The sequence below is a fragment of the Chiloscyllium plagiosum genome, chromosome 48, assembly GCF_004010195.1.
Source record: "Chiloscyllium plagiosum isolate BGI_BamShark_2017 chromosome 48, ASM401019v2, whole genome shotgun sequence".
Lineage (NCBI taxonomy): Eukaryota > Metazoa > Chordata > Chondrichthyes > Orectolobiformes > Hemiscylliidae > Chiloscyllium > Chiloscyllium plagiosum.
Genome location: NC_057757.1, coordinates 938,285 through 954,365, shown reverse-complemented (window position 1 = coordinate 954,365; position 16,081 = coordinate 938,285). Strand labels below are relative to the sequence as shown.

Below are 16,081 nucleotides of genomic sequence, written 5' to 3'. Positions count from 1 at the left end.
ACTTGCTCGCTATTTTATGACCTGTAGTTTGCTCACTGTCACTCTGCCCCTCTCAGTTCCTTTCTCTGTTGACCTCACTTATGCCCCCTCGCTCTTTTTCTGACTGCCTCCTTGCACTCACTCTCTCTCTCTCTTTCTTTCTCTCTCTCTCTCTCTGCTTTTAACTTTTGTAAATCCCTCCCCAAATTTTGTTCTCCACATTGGTCACAGTTGGAATGAAAGAATTTTCGAGGTTGGAGTTAGGGTTAGTCTCCAGATTGGCTCATCTTTTTTCAAATGTAACAGCCTGGAGGGCTGGAATGGCCTACTCCTGTTCTGGTGAATAAAAGCTCCTGTGGGAGGAGGAGAGAGAGACATTTTTAAGCAAACAAATTAGCTGTCCTGATCATAAACCACTCTTCCTCCTTTCAAGGGCCACCTGCATCCTGTTCCTTGAATACAAAATGTTGAGAGTAAAAACAGCCGAATTGTTTTTCCTACTGGCTTCAACTCGCTGATGGCAGAGTGGAGAGATTCAACACTTGTTTGGCTGGGAGGGATTTATATTTTTGAATGCCACTGACCCGCTCTGCGTGTGTTAATCTCAGCACCATATTAGGTAAAATTGCGGATTCCTTCAGGCCCTGGTCTCCAGTCTCCAGGGGAATTCTTTCTTCACATTGTTTTTCTCTGTGTTCAGTCACTTCCAGAGAGGAAGGCGGATTCGGGAGCTGTGCTTCTGTCGATGATGGGAAAGATGTTGGTCAAAGTTTCTTGATTCTTTTATCCTGTTGCGACAAGTGGGCTTCAGGAGGGAAGGGGGACAGCAGAGTGAGAAGGGCGTTTTTATGACAGGATTTGATGTCTGCATTCTCACTTCCAAATTTCAATTTGTATGGGTTTCAAACTGAGATTGCACACACTTCCACCATTTTCTTTCTCTCAATCTTTCTCACATGCTGTCACTCACTCAATTTGTCTCTGTCCTTCACTCTCTTGCTTGCACCTCTTTATCATGCATTCTCTCACACATTCCTGTGTCCTCTCTCCCACTTACATGCTCCTTCTCTTGCTCCTCTCTCTCACACTGTTGCTCCCTCCCTCATGCTGATGCTGTCTTTCCATTTTTCCCTTTTCACTTTCTCTCCCTTTGCTCTTTCCCTCCTCTGCTCCTTGCTGTCTGTAACTATTTTGCTCCCTCCTTTTTCTCTCCGACTTGCTTTCCTTGTTTCATTCATTTGCTCTTATTGTCTCTTGCTTTCTCATTTTCTCTCTCTGCCCCCAGTCTTGCAATCCTCCATTAATCCCTTTCCCTCCCCTTGGATCACAGCCTTTCTCTCTCCACCACTGCAGCAAAGGAATATTGCTGGGTATTGAATTTTGATCAGTTCTGTTGTTTGAAAGGTGGAGATTTGATGCTGTCATCTCCTAGTGAGTCACACATGCAAGTTAATAATGATGTGTGTGTTTGACCCCTTAGGATTTGGTGATGTCTAGCCCGACTTGGCTTCCTCCAAAGTGCAGCAGTAACCTTCCGGAAAGCATTCCCGCCCCGGTGTTGGGCACGCCCTCCATCTCCGCATCGACTGTTTACCGGGAGCAGCAGAGACTCGAACCCACCACCGGTGCACTCAAATCCAAGCAGACCTTGTTAGTGCAAAATGGCAATCTGAGTGCAGGAGGGCCAGTACGATACACAGCACCGCAACCAGGTACCCAGTGTGGCACACACAGCCAGTCAAGGAGCTCACTGTTACTGTTTGTATCTCTGGGCCAGGGCAAAACTCCTGGGACTGTTCAGTGTTTGGGGGCAATTATTGCAATCAGCCGAGCCCATTTCTCTTCATGTGGGTGTCATTGGTGGGCTAGCATCTTTTTGCTCATCCCTAATTGTCCTTTGAGAAGGTGGTGGTGAGCTGCCTGCTTGAACCCCACTGTAATCCTTGGGGCATAGGAACAACCTCAGGGCTGTTCGAAAGGGAGATCCAGGGTTTTGACCCAGTGGCACTGAAGGAACAGCAATATAGTTCCAAGTCAGGGTGGTGAGTGGCTCGGAGGGGAGCATGCAGATGTGTTCCCACGTATCTGCTGCCCTCTTCCTTCGAGATGGTTGAGGGTTTGGAACTTGCTGTTAAAGGAGCCGTGGGAGTTACTGCAGTGGCTGGTGTAGATAATACCCACTGCTGCCAATGTGTGTTGTTGGTGGATGGGATGCCAGTCAAGTGAATTGCTTTGTCCTGGATGGCATCAAGCTTCTTGAATGTTGTTGGAGCTGACCCATCCAGACAAGTGGACAGTATTCTATAACACTCCTGACTTGTGCCTTGTAGATGGTGGGACAGGCTTCTGAGCAGTGATAAGGCCATTGACTGTTACGGGGAGACGGTTAGATTCTCTCTTGCTGAAGTTGTTCATATTAATGCCAAACCATGTCTGAATGCTGACTTGCTCCTTCTGTGTTCAGTTTCAGTATCGACATCCTGGGCGGCACGGTGGCACAGTGGTTAGCATTGCTGCTTCACAGCGCCAGAGACCCAGGTTCAATTCCCACCTCAGGCAACTGTCTGTGTGGAGGTTGCACATACTCCCCGTGTCTGCGTGGGTTTCCACCAGGTGCTCCGGTGTCCTCCCACACTCCAGAAAATGTGCAGGTTAGGTGAATTGGCCATGCTAAATTGCCCGTAGTGTTAGCTGAAGGGGTACATGTAGGGGAATGGGTCTGGGTGGGTTTCTCTTCGGAGGGTCGGGATGGACTTGTTGGGCCGAAGGGCCTGTTTCCACACTGTAAGTAATCTAACCTAATCTAAATCTAAAACGTTCACCGTGTGTTCATTATATATACCATTTCAGTATCTGAGAAATTACAATGGAGGCTGACCCATTGAGGATTAGATGAGGAGAGATTTCTTCACACAGGTTGTTGGGAATCTTTCAAATTCTCTACACCAAAAGGTTATGAATGCTCCAACATTAAATATGTTTAAGGCTGGGCTGAACAGAGAATCAGGGAATCGAGAGATTTGGGGAGTGGACAGTAAAGGAGAATTGAAGCCCAAAATTAGCCCTGATTGTATTTGAATGGTAGAACAATCTTGAGAGACTGAACTGCCTATTGCCAATCCTTTTTCTTATGTTCTTGATGCCATTGGAACACACATTTGGAGCAGGGGCCAGTTTTATCAACTTGTTAGAAATAGGTGAAGCCATTACACAAGAGGCTGGATGAATTTTTACTTTATTTGGGGGTAGGCAACAGGAACTAGACACTGTGTCAAGTGGTCTGGATTCTAACTCTGACCTATCTCTATCCCAACACAAAAATAACAGATTTTCATTTCTATAGTGCCTTTCACCATCTCAGGGTAACTGAAAGCGCCTTGCAGCCAATGTAGGTCTTCTTGAATTGTAGTTGCTGTTGTAATGTAGAAATGGGGCAGTCAGTTTGTGCATGACAAGCCCTCTCAAGCAACTTTGAGCAAATGATCAGATCATTTTTCAAAGATGTTGGTTGAGAGGTAAGTATTGCCCCAAGGTTGTGGGGGAATTCCCTCTTTGCAGTAGTGCCATGGGATTTCTTTTACATCCACCCAAATGTTGATTTGTCTGTGTATCTTTGTGTGTGCATGCACATGTCTGTTGGCATCTGTGTGTGTCTGTGTCCACGTGTGTGTTTGCATTCATGTCCCTATGTGCATGTACATGTCTTGCCAATGTCTGAATGCGTGTATATGTCTGTGTCTACGACATGTATGTGCGTGCGTTGGACTGTGCTGGCATGCCTAAGCTTTCCCTTCCCCAATTTTGGACCTATCCCTGTCGTCATGGTTTCATTTGGAATTGTTTTTGGAATTTTCAGACTTCATTTAAAGTTAAAGAACTGAAATATTTCCCCTGTGTTATCCTGGATTCTGCTTAGCACTAGCTCCCACCCCTTGGAGAGACTGGAGCACTATCCGGATTCGAGGATGTTACTGACATATTTTTCCCTCTTGGACAAGCAACGAGCCAATGATTGGAGGATAAGCTGATAGCTGAAGTTGGCCAGCTCCAAGTAGGCTTGCCAGGCAAAGATGGTGAACTGTGCAAGTCAGCAGTATACACAGGTGGTTTCTGTGCTTAGTTCTGCAAGGGTTAATCCCCTTGGCATGTCTGGAAAATTCCACTTCTGCTAAAGGAATCGCTTTCCTTACAAGGACATGCAGAGATTGAAGAAATTGTGTGCAGAGATTGAAGGGATGACGCACTCTGAGGCTAGCTGTCAGTTCCAACCCAGTAAGCCTGCTTTCCCAATGAAATCAAAAAGGCTGCTGTTTTAGCTTATGGTGATTCATCATCCCGCCCTTATCCCAGGTTCCTCCTGCATTAGGTTTGCAGAACACTCAAAAAGCTTCCCATTCTCCCAAGGCAGTTGAAATTCCAGTAGTGAATGTTTACATAAAGGAGGATCAGTTGCTAAGACTTTTGCCTGTTGGATTGAAGGTGCTGAGCAAAGTTCCACACCACACTTCAACACTCAATCCAGAGCAGTGCCTCAGTTGCTAGTGCTGAGGGAGCACTGCAACATTGAAGGGTCAGTACTGAGGGAGTGCCACACTGTCAAAGGGTCAGTGCTGAGGGAGCACTGCACTGTCGGAGGGTCAGTACTGAGGGAGTGCCACACTGTCAGAGGATCAGTGCTGAGGGAGCACCGTACTGTCGGAGGGTCAGTACTGAGGGAGCACCGTACTGTCGGAGGGTCAGCACTGAGGGAGCGCCGCACTGTCGGAGGGTCAGCACTGAGGGAGCGCCGCACTGTCAGAGGATCAGGGCTGAGGGAGTGGGCACGATCGGAGGGTCAGTACTGAGGGAGCACCGTACTGTCGGAGGGTCAGCGCTGAGGGAGCTCCGCACTGTCGGAGGGTCAGCGCTGAGGGAGCTCCACACTGTCGGAGGGTCAGCGCTGAGAGAACGCCGCACTGTCGGAGGGTTAGCGCTGAGGGGCAGAAGTGACGCGATACCAGGTTATAGTCCAACAGATTTATTTGAACTCACAAGCTTTCAGAGTGCTGCCCCATCATCGGGAGGTGAAGTGCAGAGTGGCACATAGACACAGAATTTATAGCGGAGAGATCAAAAGATCATCCGAATGGTGTGAATGGAGTTAAGACAGATTGAATGATAAGTCACTGCAGGTGATTAAAAGTGTCAACAGCTGAATAGCAAGGTAAGGGGATGAACTATAATCCAATTAATTGAGGCAGAGAGATAATCACAAGAAAAATGAAAACAAGGTGGTGCTGGAGACAAACCAAGTGGCTGGAATTACATGGTGGGTATTAGAGTTGAGGGTCTAACCAAAATGGCAAGTAATCCAAACAGTACAAACTATTTAAGGCAGAGCAATCCTAACAACATATCAAGGTGATGGTGTCGAAACAGGAGAGTAAGGAAGATTTTATAGATACAGAAACAGTACGGTGGGGTCACATGTCGCACGACATGAAGCCAAGATCACAGTTGAGGCCAAAACCTGTAAAATTCTACCAGGTCTAGACAGGTTAGAGACAGGAAGGGTGTCCCTGATGGTGAGGTAGTCCAAAACCAGGCTTGTAGCTTAAGGATAAGGGGTAAACGTTTAAAGACTGAGATAAGGAGAGATTTCTTCCCCCAGAGAGTGGACAGCCTGTGGAATTCATGACCATAGAAGGTGGTTGAGGCCGAAGCATTGTGTTCTCAAGGAGGAGGTAGAATAGCTAAATGCAACATGGTCTATGGGAGGACTAGAGTACTGAGCAAAGTGATCATGATGAATGGTGGAGTGGGCTTGAGGGATCGAACGGCCTGCTCCTACACAGAGTTTCTGTTTCTATGAAAAGCTGCTTTTCCTGTTGTCATGGGCAAATGTTTATTCCTCATCCTGTATCATTAATTGTTGCTTTTCATGTGGGAGCTTGCTGTATAAAATATGTGATCTCTATATTACAATGGTAGCTGGGGTTTGAGAGGTTTTTGAGGAATTGTGCTGTGGCTGGAGAATGAGAAATATGTCCCACATGTGCACACAATGTCCTACACACAGGCTCCCACACCACAAACGTAGAGATGCCCACACATGTACATACGTATCCATGTGCCCATACATACATACAGACCGCACACACACTTGCATGCCCCAAACACATCACACAATTCCATGGCCACAGGGAACACTCTGATAATCACACTCCTGGTCTTTTCCGACAGGACTAGAATTGCAGGCGCCTGCCGAAGGTTCTGGGTTGTTCCAGCCCTCGACAACCATGTCTGCTGAGCATCGCTACCCCCCGGGGTCAGGAGCCAGGGAGGAGCGGACCCCTGTGTCATGGAGTCAGGCACAACCACAGGTGCCCCATGAGACACAGGTGAGGATCCCACCATGGATGGGGAGCTGAATTCACATGGCTGTCTTCCAGCTGAGGCAGTGGACAGGGTAACAACAAGGCTGTTCGACTCTGGTCGGCAGCGCATACTGAATTATTGCAGTGTGTGCATTAGATAGTAGAAAATAAACTGGATTTTAAACAGAGTCCATGTCTACGTTTTAGTGAGAGCTTTATTTCAGTTAATCATATTCCTTAAAACTCTATCCCCAGCCCTGATTACTAGCTCCCTATATTTTTTAAAAACAAATTCACATCCAATTAACCCTTACTTAATGTATCCATCAATTGTTCCCTCATTATATTAGGTCTTAAGGATCCATTCAGACTGTATTCAGTGATAACTGTGAGCACATGAAGGAGGGAGCCATTTTAAACAGCTAAAAACTGCTTGTCAGCATCTATGGCAGAGAAAGTAGGGTGGCTCAGTGGTTAGCACTGCTGCCTCACAGCGCCAGGGGCCTGGATTCAATTTCCACCTCGGGCAACTGTCTGTGTGGAGTTTGCACATTCTCCCCGTGTCTGCATGGGTTTCCTCCAGGTGCTCCGGTTTCCTCCCATAGTCCAAAGATGTGCAGCTTAGGTGAATTGGCAATGCTAAATTGCCCATAGTGTTAGGTACATTAGTCAGGGGTAAATGTAGGGGAATAGGTCTGGGTGGGTTGCTCTTCAGAGGGTCGGTGTGGACTTGTTGGGCCGAAGGGCCTGTTTCCATGCTGTAGGGAACCTAATCTAATCTAATGTTTTGGGCCCTGTGACCAAGTGACAGTAACCATCAGTTCTGAAGAAGGGTCACTGGTACCATAACATTAACTTTGCTTTCTCTCCACAGATGCTGCTAGACCTGCTGAGTTTCTTCAGCAATTTCAGTTTTTGTTTCAGATTTCCAGCATCCACGGTGCTTCAGATTTTTAAAAACTGTTACTGATTGATTCTTACTTTGATATTAAGAATAGCTTCCTTCCCAAATAATAACAGCATTGTCTTGATGATCTTCAGAACAGACAGACTTTATTAAAGGTAATGAAGCTCCGTTTTTACATTGGAACGAATAATTGTGGGAAGATTTCAGGAGCAGGATGAGGCCTTTCAGACCCTCTAGCCTGTCCTCGCATTCAGTTTAAACATGGCGAATCTGAATCTACCTTGTTTGGTGCCTTATCTTTACTCCCAACCAAAATCTTATTCTCAATCTTGAATTGACAATCCCCCAGCCCCCGATCTCCCCATCTGTTTATGTGAGGAAGTCCAATCCTCAGTACTTAAGAGTCATAGAGATGTACAGCACGGAAACAGACCTTTCGGTCCAGTCCATCCATTCCGAGCAGATATCCCAACCCAATCTAGTCCCACCTGCCAGCACCCGGCCCATATCCCTCCAAACCCTTCCTATTCATATACCCATCCAGAAGTCTTTTCAATGTTGCAATTGTACCAGCCTCCACCACTTCCTCTGGCAGTTCATTCCATACACGTATCACCCTCTGCGTGAAAAAGTTTCCCCTCTCTCCCTAAACCTATGCCCTCTAGTTCTGGACTCCCCGACCCCCCAGGAAAAAGACCTTGCCTATTTACCCTATCCATGTCCCTCATGATTTTATAAACCTCTATAAGGTCACCCCTCAACCTCCGATGCTCCAGGGAAAACAGCCCCAGCCTGTTCAACCTCTCCCTATAGCTCAGATCCTCCAACCCTGGCAACATCCTTGTAAATCTTTTCTGAACCCTTTCAAGTTTCACAACATCTTTCCGATAGGAAGCAGACCAGAATTGCGTGCAATATTCCAACAGTGACCTAACCAACGTCTTGTACAGCCGCAACATGACCTCCCAACTCCTGTACTCAACACTCTGACCAATAAAGGAAAGCATACCAAATGCCTTCTTCACTATCCTATCTACCTGAGACTCCACTACAGGACAGTTTCCAAAAGTGTTTGTCAGCAATTAAGGCCATAAACCCATCTTGTATGGCTTTTTAAAAGCTTTGGGGATATCTCCACTCAAAACTATTTGCTTTGTCACTAAACAGCAAATAATTGGCAACAAAAGCAGAAGTTGCTGGAAAACTCAACAGGTCTGGCAGTATCTGTGAAGAGAAATCAAAGTTAACATTTCAGGTTCAGTGACCTAGCCTTACCCCAGTTGACAGTTGTCTTTCATTTCTGACTCCCAAGAAGTCAAATGGCAAACCCCCTGCAACCTAGTAATGTCCAAACAGTTCCATATTCCAGTTCTTAAAAGCCAAAAATACATGTTCCCCAAACAGAGTACCGCATTGTCTCTCTTTTGGGTGAGGCCAAGCCCCAGTTTGTTCTCCCAGGTTAATGCAAAAATATTGAGTGGCCGCTATTTTATAGAAGAGTCGGTCAGGGGATGAGTTGAGATCCTCTCCTCAGTGTCCTGGGTCTTCTGTTTGTCCTTGAAACAACATTGCCAAAAAAAATTAGGTGGCCATTATCATTTTGCTATTTGTGGAAGCTTGCTGTGCGCAAACCGGCCACCACACTTCTAGCAGTATAAGAGTGACCACAAAGAAACACCAGTTACTGTGAATTGCCTCACGTGTCATGAGGTAACAAAAGGCATTTTCGAAATGCAAGTCACTTGTATTGGAGAAGGGTAAGCATTTGAGGAGTTGTGAGATAAGAGCAGGGTCAATTGGTTGGGTGTTAATTGAACGTTAGCTGAACTGACCCTGTGTAGGGTCAATCGATACTCCCCACCGCCAACCCAGACAGTTTCTACACCAGGAAATGTCTCTTTAACCCTGTCTTGTTTTACAGACAAGGCCTCTGGAGAAGCCTGTGAATCGCCCCTCAAGTATCGACGCAGAGATTGACTCGTTGACCAGCATGTTGGCTGATATGGAGAATAACTCACCGTTCCAACCCCGGACTAGACAGGTGAGAGGACAGCAGCTGAAGGTTCTCTGGGAGTTTCAGGCCATCGGGGTCAGGGGGCTCACTAGGCCATCGGCTCAGTATGGGTCGCCAAGCCAAGATGGCCTGGAATCACATTGTGGATGAGGGTCAGAAGGGCACTGTGTCGATGGGAGACACGTGTAGAGATTGTGACAAAGTCAGCCAGTTGGACCTCAGCCCTGGTTGACAGATAAGAGCAGAAGTGTCAGACATTCTGTTCATTCTGAGAGGTGACTCTGAGAGGGCTGGATTAGTGTCAATGTAAATAAAGGGTGATATGGTGATGGGATACCCACGTGTGTGGATTTATTTTAACAGCGACACCATGTCAGTGAGGACGATAGGATAACCGAGTTGATGGGTGCCTCAGGTCTTTGGTTAGCCAGGGCCTAGAGGGGCACTAGGTCAGTCTGATCTAAGGTTAACAGGGTTAAAGTTTTTGACCTTGAGGGCCAAAGGATTAATGGGATCATAAGATCAAAGTGCCCTTTGATTCAGAGAAAATGGTCAGTGGCAGTTACAGAGTTGTCATGAGACTGATTTGACTTTGGATTGTAACTGTTATTCTCTAATTGGGAATGTAATTATTTTTCTTAAGCCTCTAACACTTTATTTTTGTTTTCTTTTGCAGAATTATGACAGTAGCATTGCTCCAGGCATGACTCCCTATCATTCCCAACCAGCCAACATTCCAGCCAAACAACTGCCCACGTACAAACCCATGGCTCAGCCGTCTGTTACCATGACAACAAAGGCACCAGGGCAGGCTGAGGCCTACTCTGCCTCTAGGCCAGTTGCCTATGGCAACACCTCCCACCCTCCAGCCTATAGCACCTCAGCACATCCTGGGGCCTACAACACTGCCTCCTCGCCTCAGGCTGGGGCCTACACTTCAGCCTCTGTTCCGAGACCGTACCCTCAGCCTGTGGCAGCTTCCTACACCACAGCCTCGACATCCACGGGCCCAGCCTTCAACGTGCAGGTCAAAGTGGCCCAGCCAGTGCTAAATTACACCCAGCCCGGTCGCCAGGCCGAGCAAGCCTATGCGCCTCCCCCACCACGACAGATCTCCCCCTCCTACTTTCACCAGCACCCTGAGCCGGCCTACCGAACCCAACAGCACAGGTATCCCGAGCTGGCATACGTTTCAGTCCCTCAGGCCCCAGAGCCCCCCCAGGCCTCTCCGAACTGGTACCCACCTGCCCACTTTGGGGGATCTCCCAGCCTCCCGGACACGTCCTACGGCCCTGAGGGAATGTACGGGAATGCCAGGAAACCGGAGCACTCCTTCTATGGAGGAGGCTCCAAATTGCCAGGACAGGCATACCAGCCATTAGGAAACAAGAAGGGCAGTTACAGTGAGGAACTACCCCCTCCACCACCGCCACCTCCACCAACCAACACCAGTCACCACCTGAAGGTAAGACCAGGTCCACCCACTGCAATGTGCCTGTTAGAAAGGAAATCTTTAATGTGCTTCACAGGAGCGAGTGTGGAAGGACATTTGACATAGTTGCACAAGGTTGATATTAGGATAGGTGACCAAAAACGTGGTTTTCAGAGTATTTAAAAGGAGGAGAGAGAGAGAGAGAGATGGAGAGTTTCGGGAGGGAATGCCAGAGCTCTGGACCCAGGCAGCTGAAGGCATGGCCAGCAATGATGGAGTGATGGGAATCGGGGGATGGTCAAAGAGGCTGGAATTGGAAGAGTTTACAGAGGCAGAGAGGTTTGTGGGACTGCAGGAGGTTACAGAAATAGGGAGGGGGTGTAGGGGCTGGAGGGGGTTACAGAGATAGGGAGGGGGTGTAGGGGCTGGAGGGGATTATAGAGATAGGGAGGGGCTGGAGGGGATTATAGAGATAGGGAGGGGTGTATGCGTGGAGGGTTTTGAATGATGAAGGGAAGGTGGTAACTGATAACCAGGGAGATGAAGAGCAGCGGTTTGAATGAGCTTCGGTTTGTGTTCAGTCCAGATTTGTGCTTGCTCTGCTATTAGCCGTCGGCCTTACAGGAAGCTGTGTATGATGAGCTAAGGGTGGTGCTGGTCAGGTCTGATCGGGGTTAGGATGTAGTGAGGGTGCCAGTGACAGGAAGGTCAGGAGCTCGCATGGGAGCACAGATTGAAGAGAATGAGCAAAAGAACTCCAGGGGCACTTGAGAATTTGTTTGATGTGGTGAGTTGCTTTGATCTGGAGGGTTGCCTGAAAAGTTGATGAAAACAGATTCAATGGGAACTCTCAAAAGCAATTTGGGAAATTATTTGTAAGGGTAAAAATTGTACAGCTAAAGAGGAAAGGAGCTAGGTTATAGATAATTCAATAGCTCTTTCAAAATAGCAAGTACAGATTGGATGGGCCAAGTGGTCTCCCCTTATGCTCTACAGTTCAGTTGTTAAGTTGGCTGAAATAGCTTACAGGTTGCTGGGTTATTTAACCACATGGCTATGGATCTGGAGTCACATGCGGCCCAGACAGGTAAGGACAGCAGGGTTCCTGGGATTGGCTGATCTGGAATTCCACATTCCCGGCTTGCACTTCCATAACCTTGGAACCCTCTGTACAACAGGAATTAACCCACCCTGCTCTGAAATATATTCAGTCACCCCCATCTTCACTGCCTTCTGAAGCAGAGTGTTCCAGAGCCACATAACCCTCTGAGAGGGGAAAAGAAAGTTCTTCTCATCTCTGTCGTCAAGGGCCAATTGTTGCCCTGGTAAACCAGATGAAGGTGAGGGTGGGATCTGGAACCAGGGATGATGTCAGTGAGCACTCCCTCACACAAAGGGCAGGGCAAGTCTGGAACTCTTTTTTCGCCCCCCCCCACCCCCACCCACAAGGTGAGATTGACAAAGAGAGACATTTGACGTAGAGACAGTGTTGCTGGATGAGTAATCCAGAAGCCCAGCCTCAAGCCTAAGTACTGAGACCAACCAATATCTGAATGCAGAAATATTCTGGAAGTGAAAGCAATTCTCGGGAATGGTGCATGGGAAACTGTTGACAGTTGCTGTGAAAGCCCATCTGATTACTTTTACCCAGCCTGGCCTCCACACATCCTTACAGTGAGCGTGGTGTTTGTGAACAACCCCCCGGCCTCATCAGCCATTCAGTTCAGGGGCAGTAACTGCTGCCCAAGACAGCACGAATGGCTGAAGGAAACCAGTTACATCGGGGCAAGAAAGTGGTAGGGATAAAGTCCAGGTGTGCATCCGTGCAGTGTAGTGAGGCAGTAGCATTGGGGTCAATGAGGCTTTCAAATAGTGGACACTGCTTCCAGACCGTCTCTTCACGTCAGTAATGTCTCTGCTGTCCTCAGGCGCCATGCGGACCTCCTGCAGGGGGTCAGGCCCAAGTCAGCAGGCCAGAGGAAGAGCTCGATCAGATCACCAAGAAACTGGTCCACGACATGAACAACCCCCCGACCGAGGAGTATTTCGGTGAGTGTCCCGCATGTAGCGTGGAAGGGGGTGGGGGTGAAAGGTTGTGCGGGGAGGGGAGGTGCATGAATAGCACACACCGTCCTAGCTGAGGAAGTGGAATCAGGATAAACTGACCCCAGCAGCAGAAGGATCGGGAAACAAAGGGACAAATAGTGAAGAGAATCGGCAGGAGAACCCAAGGGCAAGATGGGAATTCTTTAACGTGAAGAGTCATAGAGATGCACAGCATGGAAACAGACCCTTTGGTCCAACCCGTCCATGCCGACCAGATATCATTTTTGTGATTGGAACACAATCACAAGCCACACCACCCTCTGAGAGGAGGGGAAAAAAACGTTCTTCTCATCTCTATCATGAAGGGCCAATTGCTGCCCTGGTAAACCAGATGAAAGTGAGGGTAGGATCTGGAACAGTGAAAATAGATTCAGTTGGAAGTTCCAAAAAGGAGTGGGATAAATACCAATGGGGAAGTATTTGTAAGGTTTGTGGGAGTAAGGCCTGTGGGTGGGTGGGTCTTCACTGGATAGCTTTCGAGGGGCTAGTACAGGCTGAGTGATCTCAATGGTCCCTTGCAGTGTTGTAATCTCGCTGTCTAAAGCAGAACGGATGGGGCAGGGAGCAGCAACAGGAATTGTTGGTTGAACTCTGAGGGTCTGGCAGCGTCTAGGGTGAAAGCAGAGGTAATGTTTCAATTGTGGTGGTTTTTCATCAGAGCCCAGCCAGAGCTGGAGCCTGATCAGTTCAAGAATGACTCGATAGTTCTTAACCATTAAGGTTATGTAGTGGTGAAGAAATCAAATGTTTATGCATTCCCCCCAGCCCATTCCCCACCCGTACCAGGGTTAAAGGGAAGGAGTTCCCTTAGCTCGTTAGTTATTTGGTCAGTCTGGTTGGCAGTCAGTTGTACGTTATTGATTCTTCTTGCTGTGGTTGCTGGTGCCTCTGAGCGTTGTTCATTCTTGCGTTGGCAGGACGTTGTGCTCGCTGTGGGGAGAATGTGGTTGGAGATGGGACTGGCTGCATTGCCATGGACCAAGTCTTTCATGTCGATTGTTTCACCTGCATGACCTGCCGCTGCCGATTGAGAGGCCAGCCCTTCTACGCCATTGACAAGAAGTCATACTGCGAGTCCTGTTACATCGTAAGTACCACACACGGCCGGTTACGGTGTACAGAACACACGGCCGGTTACGGTGTACAGAACACACGGTCGGTTACGGTGTACAGAACACACAGTCGGTTACGGTGTACAGAATACACGGCCGGTTACGGTGTAGGGGACACGCGGCCGTCTACGGCGTGGGGGACAGGCGGCCGTCTACGGCGTAGGGGACAGGCGGCCGTCTACGGCGTGGGGGACAGGCGGCCGTCTACGGCGTGGGGGACAGGCGGCCGTCTACGGCGTGGGGGACAGGCGGCCGTCTACGGCGTGGGGGACAGGCGGCCAGCTGCGGTGTGCGGAACGCGTGGCCGGTTACGGTGCACAAACTGCACGTCAGTTATGATGTACACAGTACTCGGTTGGTTGCAATCTGTGCATCATGCATGTAGCCTACCGTTGGTTACGAGGTATGTAGCATGCAGCTGGATGTGGTGAATGTGCTGTGCACCTTGTCTGACTCACATAGCACAGACCTGGTTACTGTGTGTGTAGGGCCAGCCATCACAATGGCCAAACACTGGCCAACGGTGATCTCTAGAGGCTGCTACTTGTTACTGCTCCTTTTCGCAGCACAGTGAAAAGGCGCTGTATCTGTGTGAACATTGCATCCTGACACAACATTCTGACTGAGGATGGGGGGGCTGCGTGCTGATTAACAAGAACACCAACACCAGAACCCAGTTTTGTTGTGACAGTGAGCCACAGAAACATGGTCACTAAAGTAAATAAGTATGATCTGGATCATTATTGTTTTACTGTTTGTGGGAGCGTGCTGTATGCAGGTGGTTTCTGCTGTTCCAGCAATGACTACACTTCCATAAGTACTTCATCCCAAAGTACAGGCACAGTTTGTTCTTGTTGATTCAGTGTTTAGTCAAGTACTTTCTTGGCATTGCTCTGGAATGTGGGCCTGGCCAGTGTCTGAGAGACCTTGCTGTGCCATTCCTTTGTCAGATGGTGCACCGGCAGTCCCGAGGAGAAAGTGAGCACTGCAGGTGCTGGAGATCAGAGTCGAGAGTGCGGTGGTGGAAAAGCACAGCAGGTCAGGCAGCATCCAAGGAGCATGAGTATAACGTTTCGGGCATAAGTCCTTTCCTTTATGCTCTAAGCGTCGATTCTCCTGCTCCTCGGATGCTACCTGACCTGCTGTGCTTTTCCAGCACTGCACTCTCAACCAGCAGTTCCTGTCTGCCTGGGCTCCTGTGAAGAAGGGCCTGTGCCCGAAACGTCGAATCTCCTGTTCCCTGGATGCTGCCTGACCTGCTGTGCTGTTCCAGCAATAAAGTTTCATCTTTGATCTCCAGCATCTGCAGACCTCACTTTCTCCTCCTGTGAGGGCTGGCTTCCCAGACCTGTGGAACCATGTTGATTTAAGGTGTTCTAACAGCCAGGAAAAAAGGATTGCCTTAAACCAGTGAGAGTGGCAGCTGGAGACAAGGAACGGTGGTGGGGAAGAGAGTGGGGAATGGGAACAGCTGAACGGGAAGGAGTGACAATCTGAGAGCTGTGGCCTTGTATTGAATGCACTTTGAGCTGGCTTGGTGTGATGGTGTGATTTTATCTTTCCCCACAGAACACTCTGGAACAGTGTTCCGTTTGCTCCAAAGCTATCATGGACAGGATCCTGCGAGCTATGGGTCGAGCCTATCATCCCCAGTGCTTTACCTGTGTTGTCTGTCACCAGTGTCTGGATGGGATCCCATTCACTGTGGATGCTACCAGCCAGATCCACTGCATTGAGGATTTCCACATGTACGTTGCCCTGTGTTATAAATACTAAAGATCTCTCTATTCTTTAAACTTGCTCAACACTCTCTCCATCAAACACTCCTACGACAGGTACAGCACATGGTTAGCACTGAGTAAAGCACTCTCTACTCTTTTCAACTGAAAGTAAAACTTCCCTCCACACTGTCCTCCACCAAGCAAGGAGGTTGAATCTCTCATCAAAAGGAAGAAGGCTTATGTTAGGATGAGATGTGAAGGCTCAGGTAGGGCGCTTGAGAGTTACAAGTTCTCCAGGAAAGACCTAAAGAGAGAGCTAAGAAGAACCAGGAGGGGACATGAGAAGTCGTTGGCAGATAGGATCAAGGAAAATCCTAAAGCTTTCTACAGGTATATCAGGAACAAAAGAATAACGAGAGAAAGATGAGGGCCAATCAAGGACAGTAGTGGGAAA

General features: G+C 48.4%; 1 protein-coding gene across 1 annotated transcript in view; it reads left to right on the top strand.

Annotated features, from left to right (window-relative positions):
* LOC122544290 (lipoma-preferred partner homolog) overlaps positions 1 to 15,697 on the top strand; it is a 23,062-nt gene extending 7,365 nt beyond the window's left edge. The window contains exons 2-8 of the mRNA XM_043683370.1: positions 1,460 to 1,691; positions 6,202 to 6,359; positions 9,164 to 9,283; positions 9,933 to 10,721; positions 12,617 to 12,737; positions 13,712 to 13,881; positions 15,476 to 15,697. Coding sequence (XP_043539305.1) covers positions 1,469 to 1,691; positions 6,202 to 6,359; positions 9,164 to 9,283; positions 9,933 to 10,721; positions 12,617 to 12,737; positions 13,712 to 13,881; positions 15,476 to 15,682 — 1,788 coding nt within the window. The 5' untranslated portion in view covers positions 1,460 to 1,468 and the 3' untranslated portion in view covers positions 15,683 to 15,697. The remainder of the gene's footprint in view (positions 1 to 1,459; positions 1,692 to 6,201; positions 6,360 to 9,163; positions 9,284 to 9,932; positions 10,722 to 12,616; positions 12,738 to 13,711; positions 13,882 to 15,475) is intronic.
* The last annotated feature ends 384 nt before the right edge of the window (positions 15,698 to 16,081 follow it).